Below are 13,506 nucleotides of genomic sequence, written 5' to 3'. Positions count from 1 at the left end.
CTCCCATCCCCTCCCCACCCTGCCCCCACCTGCCCCCCTCCCATCCCTGCCACACCCTGCTCCTGAGCCTGCTTGGATCAATCCCCAGAGGCTGCCCAGGTGAGCCCAGCCCCTTTTGCCTGGCAGAGCCCTTGGCCGCCTGCAGTCAGCTCCGCCAGCCCGTTTGAGGCCCTGCTCCTCACCAGGGGCCGAAGCTGGGCTTCCATCCCACCGCCCCGTCCAGCCTCCTTCCACCCTCAGGCAACCAGTTTTTCGGCCATTGCAGGCGGGGTAGGGTCCCGCATGGCGGTCTCTCTCTGGGGGGTTATCGGGGTGGTCTGCAAATGGGTGGAGACAGTGGGGAGAATGAAGACTCCGAGGCCATCTTAGGGTGGGGTCCTGGGCTGGACCCTGGAACAGAAAACAGATTTCACCAGGATCCACAATTCCACATGCAGGCTGAGGGTCACTAACTGCCACCCACGTGTGACTCTCCAGGTTTTGCAAATGCCCCGGAAGCTGTTGAGGTTTGGGGAAACTGGGTAAACTCTGGTCATCATCTAAATAAAATAAAGCATTTAAAATAAAAAGTATTTAGAAAGAGGTGGGAGATGTAGCCACTGGCCATAACGGCTTCACAATTCAAGGAACAGAAGTGGGCCCGAAGTTTGCTCTTCCATGTTCCCACCTGGGCCAGGATCAGAAGTCCAGCTCTCCATCTTGAGCTCCCCCCACTCCCACCCCCACCCCAACAGTCTGGGCTCGTCCAGTCCATAGAGGGTCAGCTCTTTTCAAGAATGGAGCGCTGTGTTGACCAGGGGCTGCACAGTCCAGCACCCCAGCACAGTGGCCTGCACTCTGGGGTCCTGCCCTGCTCTGAGGGTGCTGGGGGCCTGGACTCCAGGGTCCCACCCTGCTCTGAGTGTGCTGGGGGCCTGGACTCCTGGGTCCTGCCCTGCTCTGAGGGTGCTGGGGCCTGGACTCCGGGGTCCCTCCCTGCTCTGAGGGTGCTGGGGGCCTGGACTCCAGGGTCCCTCCCTGCTCTGAGGGTGCTGGGGGCCTGGACTCCTGGGTCCTGCCCTGCTCTGAGGGTGCTGGGGCCTGGACTCCGGGGTCCCACCCTGCTCTGAGGGCACCGGTGCCACCCTGTGCTCTCCAACCTCAGCTCCCATGACATTGTTGCAGGGGTGCCGGGCGCCTCCTGCCTCACAGGCCACTGGGGAGCAGCCTGTCCCGCAGACCCTTTAACCCGTGGGAGCCATAAGTCCTCCTCATGCCCCTCTTTGGGCGCCCTTGGTCAGGTTGGGCTGAAGGTCATAATACATCAGGACTGCAGCTTTCCCCAGGACCGTCAGGGCCTGTTCACCCAGCTGCATGGTCCCCCCCCAACAGCTCAGCCTCAGTTCCTTCCAGTTCTCCAGTTCCTTCTAATAGAAGTTCCTTCTCAGAAATGGACCTCTCCGAGCCCCCCAGGCACCTCTTAGATTTCTAGTCTGCACCCCTGACTCTCCGGAGCCCTCTGTTATTTTCCCACCTCGCTCATTAGTTACATAAAGTGTAAGCTGCTGATTTCCCGGGTTTCGGATGGTTCTGTCTCCCCCTTCTTGGAATATGAGCTCCTCTAGAGGCAGGGAGGGTTCACTGTTTTCCTCTGTTCGTGAATCCCAGCACCTAAGCAAGCCTGCCACATGGTGGGTGCTCCGCCAGTGTCCACTTAACAAATGCACAAGTGGGTGGGGGAGCCAGGGCTGAGGGTCCGCAGGGGTTCAGACCACATCGTTTACTGAGTGACCGTCGCGTGGCCACCTTGGGCCAGACCCCTGACACTGAGGAGGGGCCAGGGCTGAGGGCAGCCCAGGACCCCAGGAGTGAGGGCCAGGGCAGGAGCAGGACAGGCTGGGGAGGGGTGCCCGCAGCCACTCACCCTCTCACTGTTCTGTCTCCAGGGCTTCGCCTGCAGGAGCCACAGGAACCGTGAGTACATCCCAGCCCGGGGACGCTCAGGGCCTGTACTCCCCCGTGCCCCTCTCAGTAGACCCAGGTCCAACCAGGCCCCCAGGGTCACTTTGTCCACGGTGGGAGGCAAGTCTGCCCTGCACTGTCCCCAGCAGCCGGGGTTCCCCTTCCAAGCAGCGCGAGCTGCCATCGCTCACCGATGGGTGTGGGGTCCTGGACACACCCAGGCAAGGCCACCCTGGCTCCTGCCCAGAAGTGGGTCAGCTGCAGATAGAGTCCCTGCCTCCATTTAACTCACAATACCTTGCTGTGTTCCAAACCCTGGCCCAGCTGACGTCCCACCAGCAGCAGGTGGAAATCCCCCTGTCGTCCAGCCAACCTTTTCCCTCTGTAAAGTGATCCCTCCGGGGCTTTGCACAAACACCTTGCTGTCTTTGTAAACAGCGTATGCATTTATGAAAGGACGCTGAGTGACGCAGACGGTATAAGGAAGAAAGTCTCCATGTACACATAGACAGCATTCACCTCGGCAAACATTGCCCTAGAGATTTGGAGGTTTTTCTTACAGTTTTTGCTCTTTATAAGAAGAGAGATGAGGTCTCCCTATGCCTGGTTGGTCAAGCAAACCCAGCCTGTTCTCAAACTCCCGGGCTTAAGCATTCCCCCTGCCTCAGCCTCCCAAAGTGCTGGGATTATGGGCTTGAGCCACCCCGCCCAGCCTGTTCTAGACTTTTGTGTATGCAAATATACAGATGTTTGCAGAACAAATATAAAAATTATTTTATAGAAATTACCTTATGTCATTTAAAGTATTTTATGTATTTTTACTTGAATTTCACAGAAAAATAAAGAGATGGCTAAACTTTAATTAAATGTTTCTTCGCCTCAAGGACCTCTAAGCTTAAGACAGGAGATTAGATCAGCCTGGCCCTGCGCAAATTTACAAAGCGGTTCATATTAACAAACAACAATAAATACAAAGCATGGCCAGGTGCAGTGGCTCACACCTGTAATCCCAGCACTTTGGGAGGCTGAGGCAGGCGGATCACCTGAGGTCAGCAGTTCGAGACCAACCTGGGCAACATGGTGAAACCCTGTCTCTACTAAGAATACGGAAAAAAAAAAAAAATTAGCCAGGCATGGTGGCAGTTGCCTGTAATCCCAGCTACTTGGGAGGCTGAGGCAAGAGAATCACTTGAACCTGGGAGGCAGAGGTTGCAGTGAGCTGAGATTGTGCCACTGCACTCCAGCCTGGGCAATGGAGTGAGATTCTGCCTCAAAAAAAATTAAAAACAAAACAAAAAACCCTCTTTAGTATTTCTAATAGATTTCCTATCTAGTCTCAAGTTTTTTTAAATAGATGATCACGTATTCTGCAGCTAATGACATCTTGTAAACCTGTATGTTGGGCAGAGGGGTGGATTTTGTGGAATTGGCTCAGCTCTCCAGGGCAATGCTGAATGAGGGAATTCCTCTCTGAGTCCTGATACTAATGGTAATGGTTCCAAAAGTTTACTGTCCAGTATTTGTTTATTGGATGTTTGCACAAGATGGCCCTGATCTACAGAGAGGTGTCTTTCTTTTCCTAGCTTGCTAAACATTACGTTATCATGAATAGGTGTTGAATTGTATGAAACATTTCTGCATCTATGAAAATTATGTTTTCTACTTTTTTTTTTTTTGAGATGGAGTCTCACACTTGTTGCCCAGGCTGGAGTGCAGTGGTGTGATCTCAGCTCACTGCAACCTCCACCTCCTGGGTTCAAGCGATTCTTCTGCCTCAGCCTCCCAAATAGCTGGGATTACAGGCACCTGCCTCCACGCCCAGCTAATCTTTGTATTTTTTATTAGTGACTGGGTTTCACCACGTTGTTTAGGTTTGTTTCGATCTCTTGACCTCGTGATCCACCCGCCTCGGCCTCCCAAAGTGCTGGGATTACAGGCTTGAGCCACCGCGCCCGGCCTAATCTTTGTATTTTTAGTAGAGACGGGGTTTCACCATGTTTGCCAGGCTGGTCTCAAACTCCTGACCTCAGGTGATCCACCCGACTCAGCCTCCCAAAGTGCTGGGATCACAGGTGTGAGCCACCCTGCCCAGCCCCAGAGTGCTTTTAAACACAGAGTGGTCCTCAGCCTCCTCCTCTGTCAACACCAGTTTGAATCCCCAATTCCCCACCACGTTTTCCCAGTCCCCGCGCTGTGGCTGCTTTTGTAACCCATTTGTTCCTGTTGAGCCCCCTTCTCCCTCCTGAAGTGAGCACATCTGTTAGGCACTCTTTCAGGAAGACTCCGTGGGTGTTATCAGTGTGCCTTAATTTGGGTAAGGCAAAACATATTTATTGCTAAGTGTTTATGATGAATTTTAGTTTCACAGTTATTTCCACGCAGTAACAATGAATTCTGTTCAGTGCCGCACATCGTTTGTGTGTTTCTGCTCCACCCACCCTTTCCCTACACACCCTCCTCTTCATTCTGTCAGCATAGGTGGGACAAGAGCCCGTTCTTATTTTACACATTTTATTTTACAATGAGCAGCTTCTCCTTCTGCACCCCTTTCACTAACTCAGTGTACATCCTCATTTTTCGTGCTCACCGTGAGTCCTTCTCCTCTGTGGCTTCACTATTTTTTTTTTTTTTTACTTTCTGGTTTTGATTCCTTTCTTGGTTAGCTGGAATAGACCTTTGTCTTTTCTCTAGAAAGGGTCTTGCATGAAGGAGCTTGTCTTTTCTTTTTTTTTTTTGAGAGGCAGTCTTGCTCTGTCACCCAGGCTGGAGTGCAGTGGTTTGATCTCTGCTCACTGCAACCTCCACCTCCCGAGTTCAAGTGATTTTCCTGCCTCAGCCCCCTGAGTAGCTAGAACTACAGGTGTGCACCACCACACCCCACTAATTTTTGTATTTTTAGTAGAGACAGGGTTTCCCCATGTTGGCCAGGCTGGTCTCAAACCCCTGACCTCTGGTGATCCATCCGCCTCGGCCTCTCAAAGTGCTGGGATTACAGGGGAGGTTTTCGTCTTCTTGGCCTCATACATATGGATGACAACACAGACACTGAATTCTAAGGCACAGTCATTCCTCTGAAGATTGCTGCCCACCAAGCCCCAGGTATGACTCTCCAAGGGAAGGAAACACCAGCCTTGGGGCCACAGCTCCCCGCTCCCCAGCATGACCCAGCTTCTTATCCCCAAACCATCAGGCTTCCTTTATTTTTAAATTTTCAATCTGTAGTTATTCTTTGCTAGTATATAGAAATACAGGGTTTGGGAGGCTGAGGTGGGTGGATCACTTGAGGTCAGGAGTTCAAGACCAGTCTGGCCAACATGGGGAAACCCCGTCTCTACTAAAAATACAAAAAATTAGCCGGGCATGGTGGCAGGTTCTGTAATTCCAGCTATTCTGGAGGCTGAGTCAAGAGAATTGCTTGAACCCAGGAAGCAGAGGTTGCTGTGAGCTGAGATCGCACCACTGCACTCCAGCCTGGGTGACAGCAAGACTCCATCTAAAAAAAAAAAAGAGGCCGGGCACGGTGGCTCAAGCCTGTAATCCCAGCACTTTGGGAGGCCAAGGCGGGTGGATCACGAGGTCAAGAGATCGAGACCATCCTGGTCAACATGGTGAAACCCCGTCTCTACTAAAAATACAAAAAAAAAAATTAGCTGGGCATGGTGGCGCGTGCCTGTAATCCCAGCTACTCAGGAGGCTGAGGCAGGAGAATTGCCTGAACCCGGGAGGCGGAGGTTGCGGTGAGCCGAGATCGCGCCATTGCACTCCAGCCTGGGTAACAAGAGCGAAACTCCGTCTCAAAAAAAAAAAAGAAAAGAAAAAAAGAAAAAACCACCAAAATCAAAACAAACCAACCAACAAAAAAGAAATACAGTGAATTTTTGTTTTGAAGCAGAGTCTTGCTCTGTTGCCAGGCTGGGGTGCAGTGGCACAATCTCAGCTCACCGCAACATCTGCCCACCGGGTTCACGTGATTCTCCTTCCTCAGCCTCCCGAGTAGCTGGGACTACAGGTGCGCGCCACCACGTCCAGCTAATTTTTTTGTATTTTCAGGGGAGACGGGGTTTCACCAAGTTGGCCAGGATGGTCTTGATCTCTTGACCTTGTGATCCGCCTGCCTCAGCCTCCCAAAGCGCTAGGATTACAGGCGTGAGCCACCACACCCGGACTGGATTTTTTATATATTGATCTTGTATCCTGCAATTTTGCTAAACTTATTAGTTTTAGTGCCTTTTTTGTAGACACTAACGTTTTCTGCAGAGACAATCATGTCATTGGCAAAGGAACACACTTCACTTCTTCCAAGTGGAAGCCAATTTCTTTTCCTGCCTCATTTTGTGGAGTAGGGTCCCCCACTGCGGTATTGAGTGGGATTGAGAAGAGCAGGGATTTTTTTGTTTTTGATCTGGGGGAAATAATCTATTCTTTCACTGTGAAATGTGATGTTAGACATAGGTTTTTCACCTGTATCACACATTGATCATCTTTAACAATTTGAGGAAATTTCATTCCCTGTTTGCTTTCTTTTTTTAATCAGGAATGGATGACGAATTTTGTCAAAAATCTTTCTGTGACTATTGAGATGATCATAGCGGTTTTTAAAAATTTTGTCAGCTGGGCCTGGTGGCTCACGCCTGTAATCCCAGCACTTTGGGAGGCCGAGGTGGGCGGATCACCTGAGGTCAGGAGTTCCAGACCAGCCTGGCCAACATGGTGAAACCCCATCTCTACTAAAAGCACAAAATTAGCCAGACTCAAACCTGTAATCCCAGCTACTCAGGAGGCTGAGGCAGGAGAATCTCTTGAACCCGGGAGGTGGAGGTCTCGGTATACCAACATCACATCATTGCACTCCGGCCTGGGCGACAGAGTAAAATTCTATCTCAAAAAAAAAAAAAAAATTGTGGACACGGTGGGTTACAGTGGTTGATTTTCTCATGTGAAGCCAGCCTTGCACGTGTGGGACAACCCACCACAGACATCATCTTTCCCTCTGCCCGTGGGGTCACCTCCTAACATTTTGTTTAGAGTCTTTGTCGCCCTGCAGTTGCCTCTTCTTGTAATGTCTGTGTCCGGTTTTGGTGCCAGAGAGTGAGTTCTGAAGGATTCCTTCATCGTCCGCTTCCTGGAAGCATCAGTAAAACCGGTATTCTTTCTTCCTTAAGTATTTGGTTTCATTATTTTCTTTACTGCTCTTCTGCTTTCCACTGCCTAGGTTTCCACTCTGATTTTATTCTTCTTTTCGCTTTGGGTGTCATTTCTTCTTTCTCTAGTTCCTTCAGGTGGAAGCTAAAGTCGCTGACTTGAGATCTTTCTTCTTTTCTAGGTTAGGAGTTGATGTGAATTTCCCCCAAAATGCTGCTTTAGAAGCATCTAAGAGGTTTTTATATGTTGTCTTTTTCTTTTTTTGTAGTCCAGAGGTCTTATTTTTTTAGCACCTACTATGCTGTGAATTCATAATCAGCAGCTCAGGCTCCTTCCCACCGGTTCTCACAGTGTGCTTCTCTGGGCGGAGCGGGCTGGGGCTGGCACTTCAGCTGAACCAGAGCCTTTCTCTTTGGCTTCCTTTTTTCATCATTTTCCTTCACGTTTCAGGGAGCAGTCTCGGCTCTTAGGGTGCCTAACATGCTCGATGTGCACATTGATTCTCTTGGCAAGAATCTTGCCCTTGACTTGTTCATTTTCAACAATGCCGGCGGCAGGCTGGGGAAACCGTCAACTCTTCCAGCTTTGCCGTGGGAACACCTGTGGGCTTCCTTTACAAACAGTTCCCTTCATGTCTACAGTATCACCTTTCTTATAGATTTGCATATATGTGGCTGAAGGAACGACGCCGTGTTTTTGTTTTGTTTTGAGACATAGTCTCGCTCTGTCACCCAGGCTGGAGTGCAGTGGCGTGATCATGGCTCACAGCAACCTCCGCCTCCAGGTTCAAGTCATTCTCCTGCCTCAGCCTCCCCAGTAGCTGGGATTACAGGCGCCTGCCACCATGCCCAGCTACTTTTTGTATTTTTAGTAGAGACTGGGTTTCACCGTGTTGGCCAGGCTGGTCTCGAACTCCCAACCTTGTGATCCGCCCACCTCGGCCTCCTGAAGTGCTGGAATTACAGGCGTAAGCCCTTGAGCCCAGCCAAACTATCTCACATAAGCACCAGTTACATTTAGGATATCTTTATTCCTTTGGCGCCCTTTTCATCTGTTACTATTTTCCCTCCTGCTATAAGGACTTTCTTTAACATCCTTTGATATGTGGGTCTTCTGGTGAAAATTCTTCCAGCTTTTGTCTGCAAAAGAAACCTTTACTCTTAATTTGGAAAGGTGTTTTTTACATAGTATAGAATTTTCTCTTTATCACTGGTTTTTAAGCAAGTTGATTATAATACGCCTTGGTGTCATTTTCTTCATGTTTCTTATATTTAGCACTCATTGATTTTCTTGGATCTGTGACTCCCATAGTTTCATCAAGTTTGGAAATTTTCCATCTTTTTTTTTGAGTTTAAATTTTTTTTTATTCGGTTTCCATAGAGACTGTCAAAAATTGCCAATGCCAACTATATTTCAAGTCATCGTGGCAGGGTATTGGGAAAAGTTTTCAATTAGCAATAATCGCGCCTTGGATAAACCTCACTGGCTACGATACTGCCACTGTGCAAACCTGAGTTTTTAAAATTTCTTCCTTTCCTTCAGGGACTCCAATTATACATATGAGGTCACTTGTGGTTGTCCTACAGGCCACTGATGCTTTGCTCATCATCATCACCATCATTGCTCTGCTTCTTTTTGGAGAGTTTCTATTGCTGTGTCCCCCAGCACCTCTCCCTCTCCCCCCACCCCCACCTCTGCAGTGTCTAATCCGCTGTTAATACTATCTGATGTATTTTTCAATCAGACATTGTGGTTTTCAGTTCTAGAAGTTGGATTTGTTTTTTTGTTTTGTTTTTTTTTTTTTAAATATGTATCCTATGTCTATAATTAACTTTTGAATGTATGGAATACAGTAATAATTGTATTAATGTTCCTGTCTTTTTTTTTTTTGAGCCAGAGTCTCCTTCTGTCACCCAGACTGGAGTGCAGTGGCATGATTTTGGCTCACTGCAACCTCCGCCTCCTGGGTTCAAGCAAGTCTCCTGCCTCAGCCTCCTGAGTAGCTGGGATTACAGGCAGGCACCACCATGCCCAGCTAATTTTTATATTTTTGGTAGAAATGGAGTTTCACCATGTTGGCCAGGCTGGTCTCAAACTCCTGACCTCAAGTGATCTGCCTGCTTTCGCCTCCTAAACTACTGGGATTACAGGCATGAGCCACCGTGCCTGGCCTCTTGTCTACTAATTCTGCGTGTCAATATTGTGTTAGTTTTGGCCAGATGCAATAGCTCACACCTGTAATCCCGGGTCTTTGGGAGGTCGAGGTGGGTAGATCCCTTTGGCCAGATGCTATAGCTCACACCTGCAATCCCGGGTCTTTGGGAGGTCGAGGTAGGTAGATCCCTTGAGCCCAGGCATTCGAGAGCAGCCTGGACAACATGGTGAAATCTTGGTCTCTACAAAAAATACTAACATTAGCTGGGTGTGGTGCTGCACACCTGTGGAGGGAGAATGACTTGAGCTCTGGAGGCAGAGGTTGCAGTGACCCGAGATTACATACTCTAGCCTGAGTGACAAAAGTGAGTCCCTGTCTCAAAAAAACAAACTTGTGTTCATTTTAATTGATTTTTCTCCAAATTAGGGTTTTTTTCCCTGATTCTTTGCATGGCTTGTAATTTTTTACTGGATGTCAGACATTGTGAATTTTACCCTGTTGTGTGCTGGGAGAAAAAACAACATTTTCTTTATTCCCACAAATATTCTTGAGCCTTTTCCTGGCAGACAGTTAAGTTTCTTGGAGACAACTTAGTCTTATTGGTTTTACTTTTTCGATTTGTTAGAAAGGACCAGAGCAATGCTCAGTCTAAGATTAATTCTCCCCTTCTAATGAGACAGACTCTTCTATGTGCTGTACCCAGTGCCCTTTGAGTCATGAGGTTCTCAGTCTGGCTGCAAACAGGGGCTAGTCCCAAGCCTGTGTGAGTCCAAGATACGCTCCTTCAAATTCTTTAAATTTTTTTTGAGACGGAATCACACTGTCACCAGGCTGGAGTGCAGTGGCGTGATCTCAGCTCACTGCAGCCTCTGCCTCCCGGATTCAAGCGATTCTCCTGCCTCAGCCTCCCAAGTAGCTGAGACTACAGGCATGTGCCACCACGCCCAGCTAATTTTTGTATTCTTTGTAGAGACGTGGCTTCACCATGTTGACCAGACTGGTCTTGGTCTCTTGACCTTGTGATCTGCCTGCCTCAGCCTCCCAAAGTGCTGGGATTATAGGCATGAGCCACCGCACCTGGCTTTTTTTTTTTTTTTTTTTTTTTTTTGGAGGCTCGCTCTGTTGCCCAGGCTGGAGTGCAATGAAGTGATCTATGCTCACTGCAACCTCCACCTCCTGGGTTCAAGTGATTCTCCTGCCTCAGCCGCCTGAGTAGCTGGGATTACAGGCACCCACCACCACACCAACTAATTTTTGTATTTTTAGTAGAGACAGGATTTCACTGTGTTGGCCAGGCTGGTCTTGAACTCCTGGTCTCAGTTGATCTTCCCGCCTCAGCCTCCCAAAGTGCTGGGATTATAGGCCTGAGTCACCGCGCCTGGCCCACTCCCTCAAATTTTTCTGGGCGGTTCTTTCTCCGCTTCTGGTGGTTCCCTCACACGCATGTGTTCATGAATACTCCGAGTATCCGCAAAGTGAATATTCCCCAGAGTTTTCTCTCTGCATTATCCTCCCCCCTCTCATACTCGGTCAGGAAGCCCCCACTGCCAGGGCGCTCCATCCAGCTCCTCAGCTCAGGGAGTGTGCCAAGCTCCACATGGGACGCCACCCCCACCACTGCCTGGGAACACCCCCAAGATGGTGGGGCATTCGCAGAGCTCCCTGGATGTTCCCCGTCTCCCAGGACTCACCGTGTTTCATTTCCTCACGTCCACTGTCTTGAAACGGTTGCTTGTGGTTAGAACCCTCCAGTGGGTTACACTCTATGGAGAACTGGCCTGCAACCCACCAAAGGCTGAAGTGGAGTGTCTCATCATCACAGGAGGGAGGCTGGGACTGGCTGCACCTGCCGCGCTTTTGCTTCTCCCTTAGTCCCTGGCTACCCTCATTCCTTACTCTCCTGCCTCAGCAGCGTGCTGCGTTCCGTGTGGGCTCCACTGAGCAGCAGCTGCACTGTCTCACCCACAGCATGTGGGTCCCATGCCTCCATGGCCATGCCTTCTGTAAAGAAGGTGGCAGTCCTCCTGTGGAATGGCCGGATTGCCAGGCTCCGTGGCTCACGTGAAGTTCTGCTGAGTCCTACCTGCAAACCTGGCTGAGTAAAGGCAGCAAAATTGCTCAGCCCCCAGTGCCCAAAATGATACCCCAGCTCCACCCTGCCCAGGTCTGGTGAGACTGCCGGCAATGGCGTTGGGTCTCAAAGCCAAAGGCCCTGGGGGCAAGTCCTGCCTGTGACGATGCAGCTACCTCCCTGGGATGGAGGCCTGGGCTGCAGCAACCTTGGAGTCACGCCCCGATGTCCCAGCAAAGCTGCGTTGGCCTTTTCTGCTGTTCATCTCTGAGCAGAGCTTGCCAGCAGGAAAGGGTGGGCCCCATGCCCCCTTGCTGCCAGGTGCAGCCGCAGCTTTCGCCGCTCTGATGCAGACTGGTGTGCAGTCTGCTCTCCTGACCCCAGCCCACCCTGGGTACCACCGACACTTCAGAGTGTCTCAGGTGGGCTCCCCACATGCCAGGGGGCTGGCTCCCCAGTTGGCTTGGGGTGAGAGAGTAAAGACCCCCTAGCAGAAGACTTTGCAGCCCCCAGGCTCTCCCCCTTCATGGAACCACCCACAAAGTCTTTCCAAGCACCGGGAACTCGAGGCCTCATGCTCCTTCTCCCTCCCCAGGGAACATTTTTAACAGCTTCTGCCAGCCACGCCCCGTGTCCATGTCCATGTCTGTCCTGGAGACCCTGACCCCCTCCACTGCCATGCAGTGCATCACCCCTAACGGCTGCTCACTGCTCCTGCGTGTATGCGCCTCCATCACCCTGCACGGTGAGAGGCGGCCTCGAGGGTGGGAGTGACACCTGGAGGTCAAGCAGTGGGCCCAGGTGCCTTTTATTCCCATCAAACCCTGGGTGGCCTGGTGGGGGAGGGGGCATTGCTCACAGCACTTCACAGAGAGAAGGTGGAGGAACGGGGTCCCACGCCCCATCCAGAGCCGGGGTGACCTGCTTTGACACACCCCATGGGCCCCGCCTCCATCCAGAGCGCCTGCGGGGCCTGGAGGCCTGCACCACAAGCCTGGACACCCAGGAGACGCAGTGTCAGAGCGTGTGGGTGGCCAGGGCCTCCCACCAGCAGCAGGTGGGGCAGCAGGTGAGGCAAGGGCCAGGCTCTGATGTGGCAGTCCATCCTGGGGCTCTGCCACCCAAGTCCCAAAGACTGGGTGCCCCTCCTTCTGGGTGCCATCCCTTGCCCTGGGCTCGAGCCATGCAAGTGGAACTGGCTGGGTTGGGTGGGCAGTGCCAGTGGGTCCACGAAGCTCACACCTGCACCTGCTCAGCTCCAGGTGCATTTTGGCTGCTTTGAGGTGAGCGTGGCCCAGCACCTCTATGTCACCCTGAGAACCATCCCTCATTTCTGCGGGGTCCAGCTGGACCAGAGGCACCTCGTGGAAGGTAGAATCCCCAGGGCCTCCCTGGGCATAGCTGCGTTCACCCCCCAGGGCCTGGTCTGGGGTGGGACTTGCCCAGGGCAGGGGCCTGGACCTCATGCTGGGCAGATGCCTGCAAGGCCTTTGGCTTAATTCGAGGTCGAGGTCGCATTGCAGAGGCACGGGGCGGGGCGGGGGGGGGTGCGGTGAGAGCAGAGCAGCCCGCACCCCGCCATTGCCTCTGGGTTTGCAGGCTGCGGAGAGGAGGACGTGGGGAGGAGCGTGCCCGACTGCCTCGGTGAGTTCCCCCCTTCGACGCCCTTGGGAAGACGCCCGGACGCTGCGACAGGCTTCCTCTCCCTGGGGTCTTCTGCCCACTTGGGAAATCCTAAAGGGTCCTCAGGTGGGCGACTCCCAAACGCCTGAACCAAGCGGGAGCCGTCACGTCGGGGCTCTCGGGGCAGACAGAGCCTCGCGTCGGTGACCGCAGGTCCGAGCACGACCCCGACTTGCCGCCCTCCTGCAGCCGGGCGGCTCAGCTACCGGGTGGACCGGAGGCGCAAGGCGGTTCTGGTGCAGGTGCCCCGGGCCTCGGGAAGCCCCGCCTACTTCGTGCGGCTCTGCCTCAAGCTGTTCACCTGCAAGGACGCCGGCGCCCCGGCGCTAGTGAGCGCCCCCAGCCCACGGCGAGGCCCCGCCCCGCTGAACCCCGGTCGCGCCCCGCCCACCGCCCCGCGCGGCACCGCCCCGCCCACGGCACCGCCCACGGCACCGCCCCGCCCACCGCCCCGCGCGGCCCCGCCCACCGCCCCGCACGGCGCCGCCCACCGCGCCCGCGCGGCACCCGCCGT

The 13,506-nt window shown here is 52.3% G+C and overlaps 1 protein-coding gene and 1 non-coding gene across 2 annotated transcripts in view; one reads left to right on the top strand and one right to left on the bottom strand.

Moving 5' to 3' along the window:
- IL17REL (interleukin 17 receptor E like) overlaps window positions 1-13,506 on the top strand; it is a 20,570-nt gene that overhangs the window by 2,531 nt on the left and 4,533 nt on the right. The window contains exons 2-7 of the mRNA XM_032266253.1: window positions 1,926-1,953; window positions 11,905-12,054; window positions 12,269-12,378; window positions 12,566-12,680; window positions 12,909-12,953; window positions 13,182-13,321. Coding sequence (XP_032122144.1) covers window positions 1,926-1,953; window positions 11,905-12,054; window positions 12,269-12,378; window positions 12,566-12,680; window positions 12,909-12,953; window positions 13,182-13,321 — 588 coding nt within the window. The remainder of the gene's footprint in view (window positions 1-1,925; window positions 1,954-11,904; window positions 12,055-12,268; window positions 12,379-12,565; window positions 12,681-12,908; window positions 12,954-13,181; window positions 13,322-13,506) is intronic.
- On the bottom strand, window positions 8,455-8,595 carry LOC116541811. Its single transcript, XR_004264959.1, has one exon. It is a non-coding gene; the product is annotated as a U4 spliceosomal RNA (small nuclear RNA).

Source organism: Sapajus apella, unplaced genomic scaffold, assembly GCF_009761245.1.
Source record: "Sapajus apella isolate SASKATOON/1434 unplaced genomic scaffold, GSC_monkey_1.0 scaffold156, whole genome shotgun sequence".
Classification (NCBI taxonomy): domain Eukaryota; kingdom Metazoa; phylum Chordata; class Mammalia; order Primates; family Cebidae; genus Sapajus; species Sapajus apella.
The sequence above is the reverse complement of the archived record's forward strand: the minus strand, read 5'-3'. Positions and strand labels throughout refer to the sequence as shown.